The 23,863-nt window shown below is 44.3% G+C and overlaps 2 protein-coding genes across 7 annotated transcripts in view; one reads left to right on the plus strand and one right to left on the minus strand.

The window, feature by feature from the left end:
• Positions 1-21,766, plus strand: part of brsk2a (BR serine/threonine kinase 2a) — a 186,658-nt gene extending 164,892 nt beyond the window's left edge. Inside the window, exons 12-20 of one of the 6 annotated variants that reach the window (XM_047595923.1) lie at positions 1,424-1,574; positions 1,842-1,907; positions 9,571-9,631; positions 11,337-11,544; positions 11,640-11,688; positions 12,470-12,593; positions 13,698-13,878; positions 15,149-15,238; positions 18,841-21,766. In XM_047595923.1, the coding sequence (XP_047451879.1) occupies positions 1,424-1,574; positions 1,842-1,907; positions 9,571-9,631; positions 11,337-11,544; positions 11,640-11,688; positions 12,470-12,593; positions 13,698-13,878; positions 15,149-15,238; positions 18,841-19,061 (1,151 nt within the window). In that variant the 3' untranslated portion in view covers positions 19,062-21,766. Of the gene's footprint in view, positions 1-1,423; positions 1,575-1,841; positions 1,908-9,570; positions 9,632-10,769; positions 11,545-11,639; positions 11,689-12,469; positions 12,594-13,697; positions 13,879-15,148; positions 15,239-18,840 lie in introns of all 6 variants that reach the window. The other 5 variants (XM_047595924.1, XM_047595927.1, XM_047595921.1 and 2 more) reach the window with 5 other exon arrangements.
• Positions 21,767-22,045: 279 nt separating this feature from the next.
• Positions 22,046-23,863, minus strand: part of abtb2b (ankyrin repeat and BTB (POZ) domain containing 2b) — a 50,251-nt gene continuing 48,433 nt past the window's right edge. The window contains exon 17 of the mRNA XM_047595920.1: positions 22,046-23,130. Coding sequence (XP_047451876.1) covers positions 22,897-23,130 — 234 coding nt within the window. The 3' untranslated portion in view covers positions 22,046-22,896. The remainder of the gene's footprint in view (positions 23,131-23,863) is intronic.

Here is a 23,863-nt window from a genome sequence, read left to right on the forward strand (position 1 = left end):
AAAGGAAAGAAATGTTGATGTAAAAGGAACATGGAGCAGATTATTATACATGATCATGATGCTTCCCTGAGGACGAGAAAACGCTGCTCAAGCTGTTTTGTTCCGTCACTTATCAGGCTGATAAATGCCAGTTTTTAAGAGTAGGTTGTGCTTCGTTATTATTATATTTTTTTGTTTGTTTGTTTTGTTTTTATTTATGCATATTTTATTCATGCACATGTAAAAGATCGCTGCTGGGAAACCATTCGTCAACGGATTACACGACAATTGAGAGTTATGTGTCTGACAAACGATTGTTTTTAATGTTTTATTGTGCTGCTCACATGGGATGAATAAAGTTTTCTGAACTGAACTAAGTCATGGCTTCAGATGCCCTTAAATGTACCAGGGCTGGAGCTTTCCCTTATAGAAGGAGGTAGAACTTTATAAGACACACTCTGACCAGCCGAGGTTCTTCTAAACAGAACCACACGGTCCCCCTTTGGTGACGGCTCTGGTGGAGCGAGCACCTGTGTTTGATAAAGGTTTTAAGTTGAGCCTGGACCAGAAACTGGTTTTAAATGGTGATAAATCCAAAGTGATGTGTTTTTCTTTTAAATTCATCCCAGAGAATTTCCCCTTAATTAAAACCGTCAACATTAAAGCTCTAGAGTTGGTCCCTTGTTTAATTATTATTGTTTAATTATTGATGGGGAACTTTCATTTAAAGCACAGGCTCAAACTTTGGTCCCAAGTTAAGGATGAAACTCGGTTTCTGTTACAGGAACAAAGCGTGTTTCTCCCTCAGAGTGCGGAATTTCTAATATCAGCTACTTGAAGATGTTGTATATGTGTGTGTGCATCAACTACAGTCTTTGACTCTAACGCTAATGCTAGTTTGCCTTCTTTGAATGTAAGACGATTCACACACCTGATGACTCTGATCTATAAGGCTCTTCTTGGGTTGGTTCCAGGTTATTTATGTTCTTTTCTTCAGAGAATTAAAAACCATTACGCCTTAAGATCTAATGACATTTTGCACCTAGCTGCTCCTCATGTTTGGAATACCTTTCAATCTCATTTAAGGCCTTACGCTCTACTCTGTTCTAACTCATTCAGCAGTGTCTACTGAAGTCATCACTCCTGCATTTTATCTGCTGAATAATTTAATGTTAACTTTGTGATTGTTGTGATCTGTGTGTTATCTGTGGACGTGTGCCGTTGTCGTTCTTGGCCAGGTCGCCCTATGTGAAAGAGGTTGATGCGTCTTTTTATCTGGTTAAATAAAGGTGAAATAAGGCAACACAAAGCTTTATATGTTTAACAGGCAGAGGTGAATTTCCTACAATTATCTAAATTTAACTTGTTGCATGTAGTTAATATATCGAAGTGGTGAGAAGGTTTTATATCCAGAATTTTCAACACTTTTTTTTCCATTTTGCAGATCCTCCGAGGAAGCGAGTGGATTCTCCGATGTTGAATCGTCACGGCAAGAGGAGACCGGAGAGGAAGTCCATGGAGGTCCTCAGTGTCACAGACGGCGGCTCACCTGTACCGGCCAGGAGGGCTATCGATATGACACAGCACGGACAAAGGTACGAATGGAAGCGAAAGGAGAAAGGTGTTAAAGATCAATCCATCTTTAAATGAACAAATAGACGTAGATTTAGCTCTGTGTGTGTGTGTGTGTGTGTGTGTGTGTGTGTGTGTGTGTGTGTGTGTGTGTGTGTGTGTGTGTGTGTGTGTGTGTGTGCGTAAAGGAACTGTCAGGACAGTTGTGTTTCATCGGCTGTGACAGTCTGGGTCCAGTGTTGGTAGATCACAAACAGAGTCTGACTCTCTGCTCACTTTGTCTCCTGTAGTAAATCAGTGTACAGTAAAAGCTTGGATATTCCAGACGCCAGTACAAATTGCAGCAAAGAAGAAAGGTATTCACGTGCCGCTCACCCCTCATGCTTTTCACCCCACCCTCATGCAAAGCCAGGCAGGAGAAAGATGCAGCGGTGCTTCCTACTCAACCAATCCCTCGTTTCCAGATGATGGTGATAAATGTAAAGCTTTAAGAGCGCGTCTAAATACGACTCGTCTGAAAACACTTTCTGGGTAGAACTTAAACTTCCACTAAATGAACTCACTTCTGAAACTGCACATTTGCAATTCCGAGCCTGAATATCTCCAGCCCCCCCTTTTTTCTTCCGCCTTTAACTCAATTATCTCTACTTTTCATAATCTAAATGCACCGATAATCAGTTCTTATACACTGTGTCCCACTTTTCCTCAGATGCAGAACGTTCCTCTATTTTAAAAGCCAGAGCCAGAGCCACACCCCCACGAGGCACAGCGGACTCATTTAAAAATCTTTTTTTTCCTCATCTTATTTCAACAACCAATATATCACGGCGCGCCGCACGTTCCCGCTCAGAGGCGCTGGCATTTCAGATGGCGGGGAAGATTGAATCTGAGGGAGCGATAACCTGATCTGCCTAATGATTGGCAGATTGGCAGAGTCCTGGAAAAGGCTTTCAGCTGTATAGGAAGTACATGTGAAGGAAGGAAGGAAGAGTATGTTATATATATATATAGGGAGGGTAAGTTAACCTCCTGAGTCCCTGCGTCCTCATATGGAGACCAGGCATCAACCTGCAGGTCTGAGCGATGAAGTCCATGCATAAGTGCAAAAAACTGCAGTTCGTGGAGTGGCCACTAGAGGCTCCAAAAGGGAGCAAATCCCCATAGACCCCCATGTTAAAAAGCCTGTTTACATGTTTACAGCCCGGTGCAAAAAATGGTTTTGGTCTCAGTAGTTTATTTCCGTTCATTCATGACGACTGCACGAATGTGAATTTTTTTCTAACTCTTCGTTTATTTTTTATAAAGGTTTAAAATTCTGCATAATTAAGGGCCCGTTTCCGCATTGAGTGACAGGTGGTAGCCTGAGCTAGCAGGTAGCGGAGGGTTAGGGAGGGCGGGGTCTCAACGTCCAATAAAACCGATAAAGCTCATCCAACACGGCGACTCCAGGCTTCATTTTCAAATATAAATCAAATATACAGTGAATGATCTGGACAGGTTTTAAGTTGAGGTTTAAATAGTAAAACTCTTTTAAACACAGAGTTTTCTAATTTAAGCCTCCACTTCCCGCTAGTTTATCAGAACTGAAGAAGCTAATTGGATGAGCGGCAAAAACATCTTCAAGAAATTCTACAAGACCAGTCGCCCAGTTCATTTAGACCTGTTATCCTCATGTGTGGACACCTTTACCTGCCATCTAGTGGTAGCGAAGGGTCAGTACAATAGTTGGTGTAAAAACGGGCATTTCAGTGAAATCGTCACTTTATTTTTATGGTTTAAACTCGTCTGTTTATGCGTGTTAACGTCTCTAGTTTAAAAACAAACGCTTTCAGTAGTAAAAAGCTACAGCTAATTAGCAAGTATCCGTTTGAGGACGTTGGGATTAAAAGTCCTGCTCAAAGACGGTGCTTAGTTTTTTATACTTCTTAGCTCCTTGGAGAAATTAACCAGTACATAACAAATAAAAGCTCAGGTCTCAGGAGGTTGACACCGCAGTGCATTGGCAAAAAAAAGAAATATCAAGAATTTATCTCCAACGTTTCAGCGAGGGACGCCACTTGAGAAGTTTTCCATCCGTTGCCTCCACACACTTCCACTTAATTCTCTCCGTCCTCCGTTGCCTCTGAGTTCCAGTTTAAGATTCATCTTCTTGTGTTTCTTCGCCTTCTCCTCTGTTCCCTCATCCCTTCAGGCGATCCGCGTCTTATCTCTTCTTTATTTAAAGGTTGCGTTAGTTTAGAAGCTGCCTTCTTCTGCCCTTCGCTCTGACTCATCTGTTTCAGTCATGCCTAGAATCCCCCCCCACAAAAAAAAGCACCGACTTTCACCAACGTTAATAATAATAATTATAACAACAACAACCTGCTAACTGTGGGTTATTTCTGATACACTACTGAACGGTGTTGATCACAGATGGCACTAAAAGGAGCAGCAGTTGTAGGAGCCGTTTACCTCGGATGCCTCGTGTATCAGCAGTTACGTAAGCTCCCCTGCATCTTTCTTCCATTTAGATCCGTGTGTTTGCTCTCACACCTCTAACCAAATATCTTCCTGCAGCTCATTCCTACCCTTTCATATCTCCTCTTTTCCCTGTGGTCCTTTGTGCGCTGCTGACCTTCAATCCCCTCCCTCCCTCCCTCTGTTAATAAGGAATTGCTATGCTAATGTGGAGATGCTGCTAGCTGCCTGGCTTCCTACTGGCTGTGGTGGATTTGAGGTGGGGAGGGGAGCTTTCAAATCAAATCAGATCTCCCCCCGCTATACGTCCCCTTTCCCCATAACTCTGTAACTGATCAGTGGGGAGAAAAGATGTTAGTCTGTGTGAATCTGGATTTCAGCGCGTGTGTGTGTGTGTTTTTTTTTTTTCCTCTGTCGTCTTTGAAATGTACACTTTGTTTGATCATGTGCACACTTGATGCGTGGGCCGCGGCGTAGACGGTGACGACGCCGCTGCTGCTGGAAAAGCACATACATAGACAAATGATGTCCAAAGATTTGAGTGACTCCCTCTGAACCTAACCTCAACCTTCCCCGGCGGCAAACTTTTGTCGACAGCACCCGAAAGATTCGTAGAACTTCAGATCACAGAGCATCAGAGAGAGGACTGACTCTGAGACATGTGTTTTGACAGGATGCATTTCCACCGGCGTAAATGGTGAATGTGAGGAGGGAGGGGGGGGGGGGGGGTGGCGGCGGCGGCCGTTTTATCTAAAATTACATAACGAAAACGTCTGAACCGCGGTCCTTATCCGGCCTTTTTCGCCTTAACGTATCTCATGTAGCCAGTTACGATCTGAGCAGTCGCCCCGGCTCCATATTTGTGCATGTGATTGGTGATTCGACTGCTCCTGCGAAGTGTAATTGAATAGATTTGGGATAAATGCTGCAGCAGCCGTGTTGCACAATGACACAGTTTGGAGACGTTCTCGTGCGAACGCCCCGTTCCATTCTTCATATACCCAAACGTTATCTTAAAAAAAGACGTTTAAGACTAAACCCAAAGCAAGAGAAATCCCACTGATTCAATTTAAAATCTTAACAACATGCCAGGAGAAATGAAGGGAGGTTAATGATATGTAAATGAAACATGGAAAAGTGGTGCAGTGTGGAGAAGAGAATATCAATTGATTTTTTTTTTTTTTTTTTTAATAGATGTGCTCTAGTTGCTTCATGCAGTTTGAATGTGGCGTAGTGAGAGCAGTCGTAATAAGTCAGGCTCTCCTGCTAATTATTGACTCTAATTTGTTTAAGAGGCTAAAATGAGCACCAATAAAACACCTTTAACACTGATCTCTACAGCACAGACTGCAGGGGTCTCGCTACATTTAGGGGTTTGAGGAGCCGAGCTCTGAATATTAATGCTCTGAGTCCTCGGGGAGTTGTCAAGGCTTAAAGAAGGAAATGAATTTAAGCAGCGTGTTGATTTATATGAATATCTACTCTGTGTAGAGATGCTCGGCGTAGAGGAAGTGGGGAAAAGGGAACTGGAAACTTTCCCCACTCAACTTTAGATCAGACTCGCGGTGCTGTAGCATCGTGTTTTTGGCTTTTGCGCCGCTGCTGCGCCTTTTGCTTCAGTTTTGTTTTATTTCAGTCCATGCCCTCACACCAGAATCGGTTGTACTTGTTCCATCCCCCACAGTCCAACATTAGTCCCCCACAGGTGCTTTGGATGGTTCTCTGACACAGCCGGTGGTCACACACAGAGGACGTGGGGCCTGTTCCAGAATAGGCTTATGGGAACAGAGGACTAATGGATAATACAACGGAAAGAAAAAACAGGGAGTTTTTCTTCTAGTGGTATCTAGCAGTGCACAACGTTTTGCTTTTATTTGTGTCGGATTTAAGGTGTCTATTTATGAGATGAGATAAAAGGAATTACTTTTTTCACCGGTACAATTCAGATCTTTTACTTGAGTTAATGGTGCATCACAGTATTAGAGGTAAAATACTTGCATCCAAAATTAGATAGAAAAGTGCAAGCGTCTGCAAGCGTGCAACATCACCTACAATACACACGGTTACATCGATTAGAGGTACACTATACTTTATTACTGCTCTATGTCAATGATTCTCAACTGGTCTGGCTTCAGGACCCACCATCACACCTTAATGACCCGAATGGAAGAAATTTATTTAAGGCAACGATTGAATTAACACTCAGTTGGTGTTTTCATGCAAAACCCATGAAATATAAAAGTGAAACTAACTAAAATTATGCAGGTTTAGCTGAGAATCCTCACACACTTAGTGTATGTCAACCAACTGGGGCAGACTGGATTTAGCCCAAATGATCAGTGAATCACAGTGAGTGAGTGAATGGGGTGTGGCATGGCACCTTTCAATCACTTATAAGAATTAAATGAATGGAAATGGACCGAGGGACGCTGGGGCCGTATAACGTCAGCCCATTTAGAGATATTCTGTGTTTTTCTTTTGACTTTTTCATGCTGTTGCTTCCATTGGTTCCACCAAAACTTAAAACAATTTGTTGTAAGTTATTTAAAAATTGATGTTCTCCTCTTTTTTGTGTTACATGTGTTTATACCAACTAATCTCTGGCTGTGATATTAGATTATTTTAGGTTTTTATTTCTGTCTCTACATTGTAAAAAATGCCTTTATTCAACTGTACGACCACCTTGGAGGATGCAGTTTGTGTTTAGCCCAGCCCACTGAATATAATGGGGTTGTCAAAATAATACGAATGCGTCGGTAAAGCACAACACTGCACGCTGCAGCCTCCAAAATGAAAACACATCCAGGTAGACCTTATCCAGATTCCTGACACCAGAACATTAGCATGCGTAGAACTTAACCAGGGATACTGCAAAATTCCCATTGTTATAACTAGGACACCATCGCAGTGTGTTCTGTGGATTAACCGGAGCAACCTGGACAAGTAATCATGCATCCGCACACAAATCCCCGGTGGCTAATTGGCTCCAACATCTCATCTAGTAGAGATTTAATAACTGCTTGGTTTCCATGATGCATGATAAATGATCACCTAGTTGCTGTTCGCTATAAATAAAACACATAACAACAATAATTCATTGTCTCTCTGAAGGAAAAGGGTGAGCTTTCGACAGCCCATTACTGCGTACATCATAACCATCTGAAACATTATCTTTACAGCCCTGCTGGTCCGACGCTAACAGACACAGAGACGCTCTAACAACACTCTCTTAATGACCGGGAGGACGCTGTTGTTTCGGCCATTTTTAGACGAGCTTTGTGTGCAAAAGCGTGTCTCAGTAGGACTTAAATGTAAGTGATATCACCGTCTGGTCAGCTGCTCCTTGAGACGAGTAATCCTAGCCGGTGCATCCCAGCATCACCTACTCATGTGTGAGTGAATGTGTTCAGTGAATACGCTCACAGAAGGGACAGTGGAAGACTTCCTAAAATAACTTTGCAGTGGGCGTTTTTTTTTTTTTTTTTTAAAAGTGCTCTCGCTCTCCCGGTAGCTTTTAGTGTTGCTTCCTTTCTTCTGTTTGTGTATCGATGACTCTCATGAGTGAGATTCTCATTTTAGCGTCGGTTCTTTCTTTAGCCAGTTGTAAATTAAAAGCTCAAAGGGGGTGGATGAGCGAACCCAAATAAGCGCCTCTGCCTGTAGGAGAAATATCGACCTCGTTGTTACGACGGTGGCGGTATCGTTTTCTACGGCTACAAGCCACAACCACGTTTAGTTTTGTCCTGTGGGAAGGCTTCGGTATCAGTAATGACTGTGAGTCTCCATTACTCCAGCCCCCCTGTTCCTCATTCTTCCATCCATCCTTTTTCATTCCTCTGTCACTCTTAAACTCCCAGGTTCTCCCGTCCCCTCGGACCACGAGCTCTCCTCTCGTCAATCAGTCAGGTTGGAAAAACAAAAACAGAAATCAAGGTTTTATCTCTTCATTTTTTATTTTTACTTTTTCAAAGATGTGTAGGCTAAAGCCACTTGTTCTCAAATGCATCTGTGGTGACATGAGAGGGGGAGAAGGAGGAGGGGTATTATTAGATTGAATGACAAAAAGGAACAGTATTGTGACAGTGAGCAGCTGGTGTTTCCAAGTGTTGACGGGCGTCGTGTTTTTTACTGTGTGTGTGTGTGTGTGTGTGTGTGTGCGTGCGCGCTCGCTTGATGGAGACAGATTGTGCTGTGATTGTTCATTTCTGAGCAGAACTCTGCTCATAGGGTTATTGACGGCATCTGCGAGGGAACAGACAAACATGACAAATGGCACTCGACCAAATGTCCCTCTTCATTCTCCCTCTCAAGACATTTTTCAGGCCCAAAGGCTTCGAGGAGGCAACGTGTTTGATTTATTAGCGCACTATATATGCACAGCGCGGATGGGGCAGAAAGCTGGTGGGAAGCTTGAATTAGCATTTGTCAGATCCGTATGCTGGAAACTGAGGTTTTTGAGTTTGCTGGTGAATCTGCTCGCCGGGAGCAGTGGTGATCCGAGGTTCTGGGTGGCCCTGGGCGAGGATGCATATGTGCACCCCCCCTCCCAGGTGAAACTAGCAAACTAACGGTGCGTTGCATCTACCTCAGAGGACTGAAATCGGCACTGGGAATGACGTAATGTCTTATCTGTGTTCCAGTTACAGACGTCTGAAAACTAGATGGCTGCGTCCATGAAAGCTCCTGCTTTGTCTGAATATAACTTGTTGTTCTATATTTATATTTTTTGAGTGCATTTTTTTTGTTTTGTTTTTTAATGTTAACTAATATTGTTACTATAGCGTTTAGCTAAATTTAGTCTATTTAAGTTTGCAGCGATGAAATGCACAAAACCACAACCAAAAATTTTTAATTTTTGTGGAAAAAAACACACAGTTGATTATTGCCTAGTATTTCTAGGCTATTTTTTCTTAGCCATTGCGATGTGGGCTTGTAGTTCACATATAACACATGGAAAACTTAAATTACACTGTAACAGCATTTCAACATATTTATGTGGGAAAATACTGTCTGTACGACCGATTTAATGCAACAAAAACTAATCAGAAGAGCTAATAAACGGAATATTACAGGAGCTTCTAATTACTGTTTACACACGGGGCGGCCATCTTGGAAACTCAACTCGGGGGCAGTTTCTGAGCAGAAATTCCGACTTCTGAGTACAAATAGAACGCACCATCTGCCATAGTGTAGGAAGAGGCGGTTGCACGTTGTGGAGTGGATGCAGTGTAGGGCCTTCAGAGGTATATGGGCGCCAATGGTTGCAATATCAAAATATGCACCTCTCCCCATTTCTCATTTTTTAATAGTGCCCCAAACACTTTGCTTTGTGGTGGTAGTGATGGTGGTGGTGGTGGTGGCGGACTGTTAGGTCAGTGCTCTTACTGTGCGCTAGTTTATTCCCCCTTTTTGCATGAATAGGTGATGAGTTTGCAAACCTAACTGATGTTTTCTTTCCTAACAATGTGCATCAAGCTCTCACCTCCGCCTTGTATTTTCTGAAACATGTAACCGCTCACATGTTAATGCTCCTGTGTTTGTCATCACGTGCTTGTGCCACAGGTCGCGGTCTATTAGCGGCGCCTCCTCCGGCCTGTCCACCAGCCCCCTCAGCAGCCCGCGGGTAAGTCATGCAAACACGCCTCTTTATCCAGTTTTTGATTGAGTTTTGATCTTTTCTTTGCCTTGTTGAGGAAGCAGTGTGCTCCATGCTCACATCATAATGTCCAGTTTCAAATCAGTTTTTGGATGAGTCATCTCCCTGGAGGTTGGATGTTTCTGTTAAGTCCAAGTAAAACACCTCGATGAACACACAGAGGGGATGTGACAGCACGGCAAACTTTCTCCACCCCCAAAGCCTCTTCTCTCTCTCTGTCTCCATCCTCTCTTCACTTATTATCCCCCCTCTCTGTTTTCTGTGGCCTGAGCTCTGTGGAAATCCAGCTCAGGGAATGCTGCAGAAAATCCCACTTTCCTTGCTCAGAGCTGGGGGAGCTCGTAGTAAACTTTTCCAGCTGACTAACCTGAGAAGGCTTGAGATTAGCCGGGATCCTAAGACAAGCTCCGTGCACCACACAGGTTCTTTCAGGCTGATCTGAAAGGGAAATTGATTTCTCAGACCTACCCAAAGCTCGGATTGTGCTCTCAGCGAGAAGCTCCGCGTGGGGTTATTTTCTAAGACTTAGTTTCTGGAAAAAGGGAAGATGTCCAAAGCAAACAGGGAACTGTTGTGACTGCAATTTCACCATTTATAAATCAAACCAATCGATAAACCTATCAGGAAAGCAGACATTTCACAGCAGAGTACCACCTTCCTCCTCTTATTGAGACGGAGCAAATTGACTTCACAGCTGGCCTTATGTCTCCACGTCTGTCTGCGTCTGCTTGCTTTTCTCTGCTAGCTCAACCCTGTGTGTTTAAATGCAAGTGAAGTTCTTCTTCCTGTCTGTTTTTGTTTGAACATTTTGGACACTATGTACAATGCTCGCTGTTATTGTTTCCCATTTTGCTGTTGATGTGTTTTCATTTGGCATGAGTCACTGAATGGTCTATGTCATGTTTTCTCACCTATGTTTTCTGGCTTTATGTTTGTTTGTCACTTTTTTTCCTTTCCTTTGCTTTACCTCCGTGTTTGTGTGCTTGCATCTATTCCCCCAACGTGTTTTTCTTGTTTTGTTTTGTTTTTTCCGTTCATCTTTCACCTGCTTTCGCTCTTGGCCGTGTTGTGTCGTGCGTCGTCGCGCCGTTTCCCCTAAATCCAGCCTGTTAGAAAGTTCTGTGTACCACCTCAGTCACCAGATTTGTCCCAGTCCCCTAACACGAGCCCCTGTCCCTCCCCCGAGCCTGTTCCGAATCGCACAGGCCCACGCATCTCCACCCCCAACTCGCTCGCTCCCAACAGCGAGCCCCTGCCGGCAGAACTCAACAAGACACAGACGCTCCCGGCCAAGCCCAAAGTCGTCCCGAAGCCCCTCCAGGCCACGCGATCGAACCCGCTCCCCGAAACGTCTCCTGATCCAGAGCTTGCAGCCAAATCTGAACCCTCCACTCCCTGCCAGCTTCCATTGCACCCACCCTCTGCCTCTGTGCCTCCGACCCCAACTTCCCCGTGCTCCCCAACTCCCCCCTTTTCCACTTCCATCACGAGTTCTCCCATCCCGAACAGCCCCCAGGTGCGGCGCTCCCATTATGCCGCCAACCCCCAGCTCTCTGTGCCCTTCAGCCCTGTGGTGCCCCTGTCGCCCATTCGGCTGCACCACTTCCACCCCGTGGCGCCGGTCCCTTCTCCGTTTGCTGACCACCCACCCAAATCTATCCCCCTCATACAGGTTACCCCTCACCCCTCCCCTCGAGGCAGTCCCCTCCCCACCCCAAAGGGCACCCCAGTGCACACTCCCAAGGACAGCCCGGCTGGGACGCCTACTCCAACGCCGCCCCCAAGCCCCTCCATTGGAGGCATGCCGTGGAGGACGCGGCTCAACTCCATCAAGAACAGCTTCCTTGGCTCGCCACGCTTCCACCGCAGGAAACTCCAAGGTACTGGCGTCACAGCTGATAAAATATTCTCTGTAGCACAAAATAAATAATAGCTACCTCAGTTGTTTGTCTGATCTTTGACCCTGTCTCCACAGTTCCCACGCAAGAGGAGATGTCCAGCCTCACGCCAGAGTCTTCCCCAGAGTAAGTGGATGCACCACCGCTGTCATAACTATGCATAACTTGTCAAACAAGCCCGCTCTCGTCTCGACTGCGTGATGTCTGAAGAAGTGTTGCATCCATGAATGTTTGAATTTTGCCTGTTGAGCTCCCAGAAATGACCTCAGGTCTGTTCTGGGTTGGAGCAGCAGCGGCGCTGTAGCAGGAGGTGGTGAATGGGTTATGAGGGAGGGAAGGCAGCCTTTATGATGTTGCTGAGCTCCCATGGGCCCGATAGCTCAAGGTTGGCCTAGATATTCCTGATTGGTTGCCTGGCTGCTTTCTGGCTCGGCCATTTCCACCTTTCTGGGTAGAATGTCCTGGCTGGAAGGAGCTGGAGAGTTGACTAGAAAAGACCTTCTCTTCGCTAGGCCTTTGTCACAGGAAGTCACACACCAGCTGTAAGAGGTTTCTTAGAGCAGAACAGCAATAACTTCAGAAATTAACACACTACGTTTGTATTTATGCCAGAAAACGGGGGTCCTTATGGCTTATTAGTGTCTGGAGGTGCACCTGGGCCAAGGCCAGCAGTGAATTCATCTACCACTGCCCCTTCTGTTCACAGAAACACTAAATTGCAATAACACGGTCACACACGAACATGCATTTTACACGGAAGGTACCAAACTTTCTCCTCCTGCATAGTTTTAACTCATTTTCCTCAGGCTATCTTACATTTTCTCCTTTACTTAAGGGAAGGGGAGGGAGAGAGCGCTTCACCTACTCTTAATTGAATTTCTCTGTTCTTTTTTGTGTTCCCTCGCAGACTTGCCAAAAAATCCTGGTTCGGTAACTTCATCAACCTGGAAAAAGAGGAGCAGATCTTCATCGTCATCAAAGATAAGCCTCTCAGCTCCATCAAGGCAGACATCGTTCAAGCGTTTCTCTCGGTAAACGCGCCACGTCGTCGCTTAATTCCTGTCTTTCCCCCCCCCCCTCTCTTAAATGCTTGACCCCACTTCAACCTGCAGCTCATCCCCTCTGCCACAACATTTTGTACGTGCATGCAGCTGTATGCAGCGTGTAGGCTATGCGACGAGGCAGACTCTCCAAGCGTTCAATAACATGCTTCTGATTTATGTAGCGACTCAGTAAACGGCTCAGATTCTGCTTTCCCTGTGACTCCAGACCCACTTGAGGTCAATGGAAAATCAAGAGAGTATTGATCATTAGCATATAGATGCCTTGGTCCTGGTAACGTGCTTTGAATGTGCGTGTTTGTGTTGACATATTTAGATGTGCAGTGTGATAAACTGAGGAACGGAGTAGATTGTATCGCTGCGTTTTCTAACAGCGTGGATGTACAAATACATGCAGCAACGCAGGAAACATTAGGACTTCGCAAGCGAGCTCAACGGGATCAATATCAAACGAAATTCAGCAGCGGTAGTTGATATTCAGTGTGCATAATTGAACAGAACCCATCCTTACTCCGGTTAGATTTTTTACAAAGTCTAAGTAAATGCAAACTCTCCCAGCGCAGGTCAATGTCAAATCTGCTTCCACCTTCCCTGGAGGTAGCTATTTTCTCCTCTGGGTTAAGCTAGCTGGTATTCCAGACAGGAGATTGGCACCTGAATCAGTGGAATTATACCTCTCAGCACACTCACATTAATGGAATGTCAAACCCTCTCCAAGCACTATGGCAAAACGTGACAATTTCAGAGCTCAACTGTTCATTGGGCATACAAATTCATTTTAGGTGGGTGAGTGCAATGTTGTTGGATGACTCAAGATTACATTTGCTTAAGTCTCTCTGGCATGCATGGCTTCTCCCTGAGGCATTAATCTCCTTAGAGTTTCAACTGCTCATAGTATGTGGAGAGTATTCCAATGAAGGTTTATTCACCTTGTCGCCTGCTAAGTTTGAGAGAAAATCTTACCATCACTGCTTCCTATGCATAATCCCATTACAAGCACCTTTGTGTAACATATTTTCATCGCTGTCTCTGCCTGTGTGTCCACTGTCTTTTCTTTCATACGGCCCTCCGCAGATTCCCAGCCTGAGCCACAGCGTGATATCTCAGACCAGTTTCCGAGCAGAGTACAAGTCCACTGCCGGCCCCACAGTCTTCCAGAAGCCGGTGAAATTTCAGGTGGATATCACTTACACAGAGAGCACAGCAGCCACGAAGGAGAACGGCATCTACTCCGTCACCTTCACCCTGCTCTCAGGTCAGAACACATCAAGGAAATGATCTAACAATATTTCATACCTGCTTACCCTTTGTTCATCTTTACAACATGGAAACTGTTCTCAGAGAGAAATGCAAATCAATAAGGGTTAGCCCTAGGGTTAGAGTAAGCCCTAGGGTTAGAGTTATCCCCAGGGTTAGAGTTAGCCCTAGGGTTAGAGTTATCCCCAGGGTTAGAGTTAGCCCTAGGGTTAGAGTTAGCCCTAGGGTTAGGGTTAACCCCAGGGTTAGGGTTAGCCCTAGGGTTAGAGTTATCCCCAGGGTTAGAGTTAGCCCAAGGGTTAGAGTTAGCCCTAGGGTTAGAGTTAGCCCTAGGGTTAGAGTTAGCCCTAACCCTAACCCTTTAAAGTAAGTTAGAAATTAGAAAGTCATTCTCTACTCCTAAATCTCAAGACACCATGCATTGTCGTATTTAAATGAATCTGACGTCCATACAGGAAAAGGTTGGTGTCCAAACCCAGAATCTTCCAGTTGTGAACCCTGATATCACATTGTCAGACTCACATTTGTGCCTATGCAGATCTGGACAGCTGGTTTTCCATCTCGTTAGTCTTACAGGAGTCTAGGGAAATACGAGCTCTCAAGTGCCACTTACACCTCGATTGCAACGGCGCCACAAACTTAATTTAATTAATCTTCGGTTATATCCAGCAGACAAATAAGTGAGGTTTTTAGAGGCGGATGTTGTCGAAACCTGCTGCCGGAAAAACAATAGACGTCTGAGAATTTTAAAAGTTGTCGCAATCCTGAGCGCTTGATAAGACTCTCCTCAAATCTCCCCCGAGCGTCTGGCTATGCAAGATTACGTTTTATGCAGCCATGTGTCTGCTTAATTGTGCAGAAACACAAACACACACACACACGGTGTGTGGGCACAGTTGAGTGTAAGAGAGGCAGGTTCTTCACGTCACTGACCAGATACTGTACATAACAGGTGGACGGCAGCAGCTCTGGCCTCCATTTAGCATCTCAGCTCACCTTGATTATTCCTCGTACGTATTTTCAACACGCCCTCGTGTCTGTCTTTATGCTGCTAACTGCATATCTCGTTGCAACTGAGCAGGGATTTTGAGTCAGTAGAGAAAGCATAGGTGTTCTGCTCTTCATTCTGGTCGACTCTCATGGCTTTCGTGAAACTGAGCCATCATCAATTCCACCTGGGCTCCCGCGACAGCTCCAAAATGTTTGCCATGAAAAGTGCATGTTGTTCCTGTTTTCATGCCAGGTGTTTATGTGTGTCTCTTTTAAAGGACCAAGCCGGCGCTTTAAGAGAGTAGTAGAGTCAATCCAGAGCCAGTTGTTAAGCACACATGACCAGCCTGGGGTCCAACAGCTATCCGGTGAGTAGGAACCAGCTTTTCTTTTAAAAAAAAATAAAAATAAAAAATACATTTTGAATCCACACCTTTTTTAAAAAGCCTCTCCAACCCATCCACCCATTCCACCCCCTGATGAACTACTATCACCGCCGAAGCTGCGCTTAACCCTGCCCCTCTCTTTCCCTGCGCTTGAAATCCCCCGAGCCACCATCTGCTTCTCAGAACGGCTTCCTTTGCATGCCCGCGCTCCACTGCCACGAGGAGGACAGACTATACGGGTCAAAACGTTGTCTTGTTGCCCTGGCAGTGGAGATTAGATTAGAGGTAGGGTGTGCAGCCGATTCGCATTCTCTTACTACTCCTACTTCCAAAGACTTAACCGCCGGAGCCTGTCACCATAGCAACACCACTGCACCTCAACGCGCTCCCACAATGCACGGCGTCGCACGACGACGACGACGACAACGCCACACCTGCCAAGTGTTCTCCCCCCTCTCTTGGTCGTTTCTCTCGAGCGTATGAGACAACCTCCGTGTTCTCCCCTGCCCGCCAGCCTCTTTTTTTTGTGCCCCTCATGAGGAAAGATACAAAAAAATCGGCCAATGATGATGTTATGAGGACATCCTTTTGTTTTTATGTTGTCTTCCTTGAGTCTTTGAGCTTCTCTAAGCCTCATCTCACCCCCACTGTGGTTTTATTTGTCCCCTCAGTGCACAGTCAGGATGATGAAGAAGAGACAAACAGGGATTCCTTCTGCCTCCCTTCTCTCTTTTTGAGTCACTGCTGTTTATCCTCTTTATAAGAGCTCCATCTGCTGGTCAGACCAGGAAACAACCCCCCAGCCTGGTTTTATTGATCAGGGTGGTTTTTCTGTTTCCTTCATGTCCATCCCCTTATATGTAAATCGTTTCCTGTTCTGTCTGAATGTGCATGTCTTTCTATATCCTCCTGAACTCATTTCCAGTTCCACGTCAGACACTTTACGCTTTACTTCCATCATAGTTACTAGAATTACTGTGCAATATTTCACCGCTGTGACGTACACGTGTTTGCTCGGTGTCTTTCATGCAATATTGGCACTCATAAACGAACAGCAGCCACGACAGCTGTTATGATGTCTAGCAGTCTGCTATCGTTGCCGTGCCTCAGTAAGTTTACCAATTATGTTTGATCTTTTATATTGTCGAGCTCATTACCAGGCTGAGGTGTGGGAAGGGTAAAATCATAATAAATGACTTTAGATGAGGTTTTAATGACTTCAGCGAATTGCCAGATGACATTGTAAGAGCAGTTCGGAGTGATGTGCATCGTATGAGAACCACTTAAAGCTGCTGAAGATGCTGCAGATTGCATTACAAAACATAAATAATGAAATCCAGTGTTATTATTGAAGTTCTCTTTTCAAAAGTGTCAAAGAGACAATCAGCCCTTTTTTTTGGATATTATTAGTTTAAATAAATTACCAGACCACAAGGCCTTTAAAAAAACAAACAAAAAAAAAAAGCCATGGGCTGTAATTAAAAACAGAAATGGTTTTGCGTATCAATGCGTGTCAGACAAAAGGCTTCATCAAGTCGTGGTCATTATGTGCCCTCATCACCGATGATGACACCAAACCTGGGAGCCCAGCACAGAACGACAATGAAAGGGTGGAACAACAGGCGGCATTTATTTATTGAGTTAAACACTTTTTTGTTCTTTTTGCCATTAAAAAGTATTTGTGATGTGGAGTTGTGGAACATTAGGGGGCTGCAGTCAGTTTACGGCTGGATAATGGAGCCGTCAAAACACACAAACACAAAAGAAAGGCCGATTACTCGTTAGCACTAACGCAGATTTCTCTCTAATCTGCGGCTTGTTGCAGGCAGCGAATGCCGATTGTTAGACATTTCAACACATGCAAAGAGTTTCCGCTTTTACGGCATGTTTTTATCCACGGCTGAATGACGCACACACTCTACTAGTCCAGCGCGCGTGTGTGTTTGCTTCATCATTTGTGCCGCACCGGCCTGTTTTTGCCGATGTTGTCACTGTTCATTTGTCACAGGACTCTATCGTGCAAATGGCTGTTGAAAATAGAGTCTTGTCTGGGGCAAATACCTCCCAGAGATGCATGTGTGTGTGTGTGTGTGTGTGTGTGTGTGTGTGTATGCACCATTACCTTAAAGAACACTCACTCTTTATTTGATCCATTACTCGTGTTGGGTGTCCTCACTCCACCCGCCGTCCTGCAGGGACGACCGAGACGCTGCTGAAGATCTGCTTGTGCTTAGCAAGAGATCATTTGCATGTGCACCCCCTGTATTTACTGACTCTGATTAGAGAGTTTTAGAAGTATTAAATCTGTACGATTTAGCATGCCCGCCTATTTCATTCAACGTGCAACATCGGCATCACGGCTTTAATGCGTCATTAACGTTGCAATTTCATCAGTTTATTGCTCCAAAGAGTTGGCACGGTGTTGATGCAGCCTACGTGTTTTTGAGCAGTGTTTGACTTTCAGGGCGAAGATGAACTCTGAGTAAACCCTAGAACCTCTGATGTTTGGCATTGCGAAACGAGACCCTGATCTATCTTATCCCTCTGGGGAAACTTCGTCTTGAAGCTCCAGGCTTTCGCATTTTTCCCTTTACCTTCATCCGTGCTGCTTCTTCCTGGTTCTGTTCACATAATAAGACTAAATATATATTTATTAGTAGGGCTGGGTGGTGTACCGGTTTATACCGAATACCGGTATTTATTTCCGTTATGATATGAATTTCTAATATCCCAGCATTCCGTTGTATTTGATTACACGCTACAACGCTGTAGCTCTTCTAAACGCGTGGTAAGGATGGAAAGGTCCAAAAGATGAAGCAGCAGAATAAGAAGATTTATACCAAAAATAAAAGGTAGCTGCTGTCCCTGATGTCTGAGGCAAGTTGTCCCTGTTTTGGATGAAAGATGTCCCCGAAAATGTCCCCAATGTTAGGTTTTTATGAATGGCTTTCCTGCATGTCCTTCCCTGTTTCCTTCTCTTTCTCCACTTTATCGTCCATTAAAGGCTTAAAAAGCCCAAACAATTAAAAAAAATAATAATAATAATTCAACAGTGGCTGAACACTGGAAGTTGCACAGAGCATAACCACTGTGAGTTACGGTAATTCAAACACGGCACGCTTTAACGTATCCCCAGCGTTACGTTCAGGCTTTAAAAGGTTAAATATGTTTAAATATAAACACTTGTGATTATGCATGAAAAAAAAAATACCGTGATACCATCAGAATATTGAAAAATACGGTGATGTAGATTTTTGCTCTTGGCGCCCAGCCCTATTTATTACTTATTATGTGGAAACCTAAATCGATCGTAATATATTTACTTTCCTTTCTGCTTCCAGAGTAGAAAGGTATTTGTGTGTTTTCTTTGGTTGTGCCGTGTCATGTGCATGATTTGCGGGAGCTCACCTGGTCCCAACATGGCGGCCGTCCTCACCCTCGCTGCCTCCGCTTGCTCCGTTTGTCTGCAGCCACGTCTCTGTCCCGTGTACCCCACTGTTCATTAGTTTGTTTGTTCTCTTTCTTCTCTCTCCCCCCCACCCCCCTTTTTCTTGTCCCCCTTCTCTTCCCGTCTGTGTACCTAGGCAGCCCATTGAGTAACTTCTTTGACGTAATTAAACAACTTTTTTCAGACGAGAAGAACGGACAGGTGCCCTTCCCCTCTGGCACGCCGTCCAAGCACTGCCCCTCACCCATGCACGTCCGGAGGCACGAGCCGGAAAATAATGACACCAAATTCCCGGCCGCGGCCCGAGACAGAGCCAAGTTGTCGGTGGCGTCTGTGGGGACACAGGAGGAGTCTTAGGCCGAGGCCATGTTTTAGTCGAACCAGTGCTAAAACCATCCCAGTATCACTATAAGAGAGAAGGTTCTATCTGTACATAGCTGGATGTACATAATCATTTTGTATGAATTACTTTATAGAGATAGAAATATATTGAGAGAATCAAAGTGATATTTTACGCATACTGCACCTACAAACACAAACACAATCCCTTCCCTCCATCACCACCATCACTAACTCCTCCCACTCCATCACTAACCCCTCCCACTCCATCACTAACCCCTCCCACCCGAGCCATCCAATCACTCGAGGCCCATGCTCTGTTTTTTTTTCTTTTCTTGCACCCTTCTTGCTGCTGCTAACCTTTGTGATGACCTGACTTGTTTCTGACACCAGGAATTATCCAGAAAACCTATTAAAGTCCCTCCTCCTGCTCCCCCACCCCCCGCTACATTCGTCCTCCGCCCCGTCCTGCCCCCCTCCCACTCCACCTCGAGCGCTCCAGGAGAGACGGACATTTGTTGACGGAGAACTGCTTTTAGAGGTGCGCGCCCCCCCTCCCCCTCCACCCTGAGAGGAGAGGAGGGGAGGGGAGGGGGTTACCATGGAAACAGACCCTTCACGCAGACTTCTACCCTTCATCTTCCTCCATCCGCAACCTCCTGCTCCACCTCTGGCCGCCATCAGTAGAAGAGGTAGATTAAAAAACCCCGTAGTGTTGCTCCAGTCCGCCCTCACCAGCCGCCACCTTTCTACCCTCTTCTTCTTTCAGTTCAAGGAACAAATTTGTCAAAAAACGCACTACATAGGAAAAACAAAAAACATATACATGCACAGGTCCAGTATGCACAGAAAACTCTGGGATGTATTAACACTGACAAACAACGTTTAAGAAAATAAAAGAAAAAAAAAAGAGACACACGAGGAGGAGAGAAGGGGGAGGAGTTTTGTGGAAAAGCCCACACAAGCCGACACAGATGCTTGCTGGATTGTAATCGTTTGCTTTTTAATGTACTTTCTTTGTGAAGAACCGGGTTTGAAATACTGACTTTATTAGACTTAATACTATATTGCTGCAAAACGGACTGGAATCGTGATTTCAGAGAGGAACGGGGTGAGAGCTGAACAAAGGACGGGGACAGATGCATTGATAGTATAGAGTTGGGGTTTGGGGGGAGGGGGAGGTGGGGGAGGGATGTGGGTATTTAAAATGAATGATCTATTCTGTTGTACAGACTGATATCATTTCTTATGTAAAAAAAAAAAAAGAAAGAAAAAAGAAATGTCTAGTTGTGACACGATGTTTAGATACATGGGAACAGGTTGGTGAACCTGCGCCTGCCACATGATGTTTTAAAGTTTAAATTCTTCTGTGTATTTTTGTTACATGATCACTTCTGTCTTTGTTCGATTTATTGACCCGACGACGATCCAAACATTCCTGTTTCATGTTATCTGCGGCACTTTGTCTTTGGTTTTTCCATTCATACCTCTCTCTTAGTCTCACTTACCAGCAGTAGGAGTAGAGGAAACACACACACAAAAAAAATAACAGTAATAATAATAATAATGTGATAAATGCAATTGTGGATATTTTTGTATTGTTGTCCTTAATTTATTCATGTTTGTTCATCTCACTGTTTGATTTCCTAATTTATTATAACTTGGCTATTTATATGAACAGAGCTGTTAGGTCAGTTGAATGTTATTTATTACCCTCTTGTGTGTTCGTTAATGGGACATTAACATTTTGAAGAAAAAGAAAATGAACTTTTTTTTTTTTCCTTCTTCTGTTTTTGGTCCGACTTTAACAGAATTACGTGAACTTTGACAAGTCACAAATTCTCTCTTCCCCGACCTCTGTGAAAGAGGGAAAGAGAACTTGTGGGAACTCTCAAAAAAAAAAATGATTTACCAGTAATTTAAGAATGTAGACTTAGCCTCTTTTTGGAGAGGGAATATGCTCTTCTATTGATATTTGTCAGTTTCATATTATTGTGCGTGTAGGCCAGGCCTGAGGAGAAGGACGCCACAGATCCCAATCTGCTTCTTCTCTTTTTGTAAATAGACAGACGAGCCGTGGGGGTTGATTGTCTTCTCAACCGTGCTGGGGATTCCTGCTCTATGCTTTTAGCTTGTATTGCTGTGTGCATGTCAAACATGAGCTTTTCTTTGCATGGCTTTAGTGTTATTGTTCCATGCCAAACTCACTCCTTCTCTCAGCCTTCATCGATTCTCTCCTTTCTCTCCACAAAACTACCTTTTAAAGTTTAAATTCCCTTCTTCTGTCCCTTAATTTCCGCCCTCTCTGTTTTTATTTCTGGCCTTCTTTTTTTATCGTCCCCTTTGGTCCTGCTGATCTTTTCCTTCCTCCTCCTCCTCCTCCTCCTCCTCCTTATCTCGTGCACAACATTTTTGAACGATGCTTCCTTTACTCTGTCCCTCTCTCTGGAAGGCTTTGGGATCTGGGATCTCTCTACCTGTTGGTAGACGAGGCGCAGAGAGGGGATACCAGTACTACAAACACAAAGCAATACCCTGATGTTCACCCTCCTTTCTGTTTTCTACAATGGGAAGCTAGCAGCACTAAGGACATCCAATGATTCTGAGGCCCAGAGGGGTCTTTGGTCTTTTGACAGAGCAGGAATAAAACTGACTGATGTAATCCCCATATAACATAACTGTGAGCATCTTCAGTGCTGAAACAAATAAACTCATTCAGTTATGGTGTGTTTGTTTTCCTTATTTACGACGGAGCGCGTTGTGGGTAAGTGATGAGCCGAACGGAGCAGGTAAAGCTACTTTTCATGGTGTCGTAATAGAGAAAAATATTAAAATGAGGCTTCACTTCATCTCAGCATTTCCTCTAAGAATCTATTTGATGTATTTGCTGCATCTGTTATTAATTCCATCCCCAGGTTTGTGCATTTTCGAGCGCGACGTCCTCCTGGTTTCAGGTGAGTCAACGTTTAAACGTTTTAGAATAGTACAAATAAATACCAGTCTTTGTTTACCAGGTTTATTACAATATTCAGCAATTAAAACACACTTTGTCCTGTGTCGGGATGAACTGCTATGCCTGTTGTGTAGAAGCGTTAAACCTCAGCATACACATAAGCTTAATTAACTGTTAGAGTGTACCTGGAAAAACAACGGAAGCATTTTATTTTCATTTTTTTTAACAATAATATTAATAATTTGCTTGGATTAAAAACAAAATAAAAAAGGGAACACCCCATTAAATACTCTCACATCTTTTTTCTCTTTAAATAGAAAATGTCCATCCCACTCTTCAGAAAGTGTTTTTTATAACTCCGGTCATACGTTTAAAAAGGAAAAATAAAACCATACAGTTACGTTAAAAAATAAAAAATTAAATGTTTACATGAAGACAGGAGGCGCTGACGCTGCCTCCTTCCTCCCACTCTGCAGAATGAGTCTGTAGAGCACAAAGTCAGTCTCTTAACACTTTACATAGCTTCTGTGGGACCAGCAGGGCCCCACTATCCCAATCCTCCAAGGCAAGTGTTTAACTTTGGCAGTTTTGTCCAGCAGAGGGCAGCAGCGGTTCATTGTTCAGACGTTTTGCCACTTGTTGCATCCATCTTTTGCTCCTCCGTTTGAGCTTCCTGAGCCCTGGAGGGAAAGCATCACAAACACTAAACTGTCCACGACTCTTATGTGTGAGACCAAACTTCTCCAAGTGTCAAACACAGGGACGGCGGCGTCAAATGTTCCTAATAGGTGTCCGTGTGTATTCAGCTCAAACCGCTGCTAATGATCTGATCAGGAATGAGATGAAACGTCCTCTCCCTCCATTTGTTTCTGTCGTCTCCCTGCAGCGTCCACGCAGCCTTCAGACCCGGGAGGTGACGTAAAGAGAACGTAGTCGTCGAGCCAGCGTGGCCTCCAGCTCCTCCAGAGGCGTGTCTCCCCGGTGGTGGGTCAGCGTGTTAGTGGAGTTGTTCCCTTGTCGGGCCCCGGCGGGTCCCAGCAGCAGGCCCCTGAAAGCCTCTCTGTCCAGCAGCGCCGGCATCTGCTGCAGGAAGTAACCTTCACAGAACGAGGCCAGCTCCACCGAACCGTGCGCCTGGATAGAGGACACGTGAACGGTCAGGTATCATTAAAAATCTGTCTGCATTGCACTGCATATTGTTCTGTATTGCCATGGCACTCAGAGTTTTTGGCTTATCTTGAACAACTTCCACACCTCCACCACCACTTTTCCTATTCAAGTGCAATAAACTAGAAATGGGTCATTTGGGTTGATGCTTTTTTGCTTGTTTGTTTGTTTTTCAATTTGTCCAATTAATTATAATTGTCATGTGATGTACACTACAGGCCAAAAGTTTGGAAGTAACTTCAAGTTTCTGTTCACGATGCTTTTCTTAAAAAAAAGAGCAGGAGTTCTGTGTATCTGGGATGAATTTACTGCTTGATCAGACTTTGATTTTATCGATAAGAACCATTTTTCTCAGTTTACCTTTAGGTGAACGTTAATGTCACCAGATCATTGCTGAACAAACGTCAGTAAAAGAAAAGATGAAGGATTTAGTTTCAGTGTCGAGAAGATTTGCAAGAGTCACAACTTCAGTGCAAAAGTTAAAAAAAAAAAAAGAAGAAAACAAATCACAGTTTGCATTATTCACTCTTTGGCTTTTGAGAGTCTGCATATAAATAAATATCTCTTGTGGAACTAATCCCTCATATATGCCATGCAGTTATTAAAGCCAGAGGAAGTTTTTCTTTCTGTGAAGAAAGAAAAACTCAAATACCTGATAATCACAGTAAAAATGTCTCCTGATAAGTTACTCTTTATAAAA

Source organism: Mugil cephalus, chromosome 10 (assembly GCF_022458985.1).
Source record: "Mugil cephalus isolate CIBA_MC_2020 chromosome 10, CIBA_Mcephalus_1.1, whole genome shotgun sequence".
Classification (NCBI taxonomy): Eukaryota; Metazoa; Chordata; class Actinopteri; order Mugiliformes; family Mugilidae; genus Mugil; species Mugil cephalus.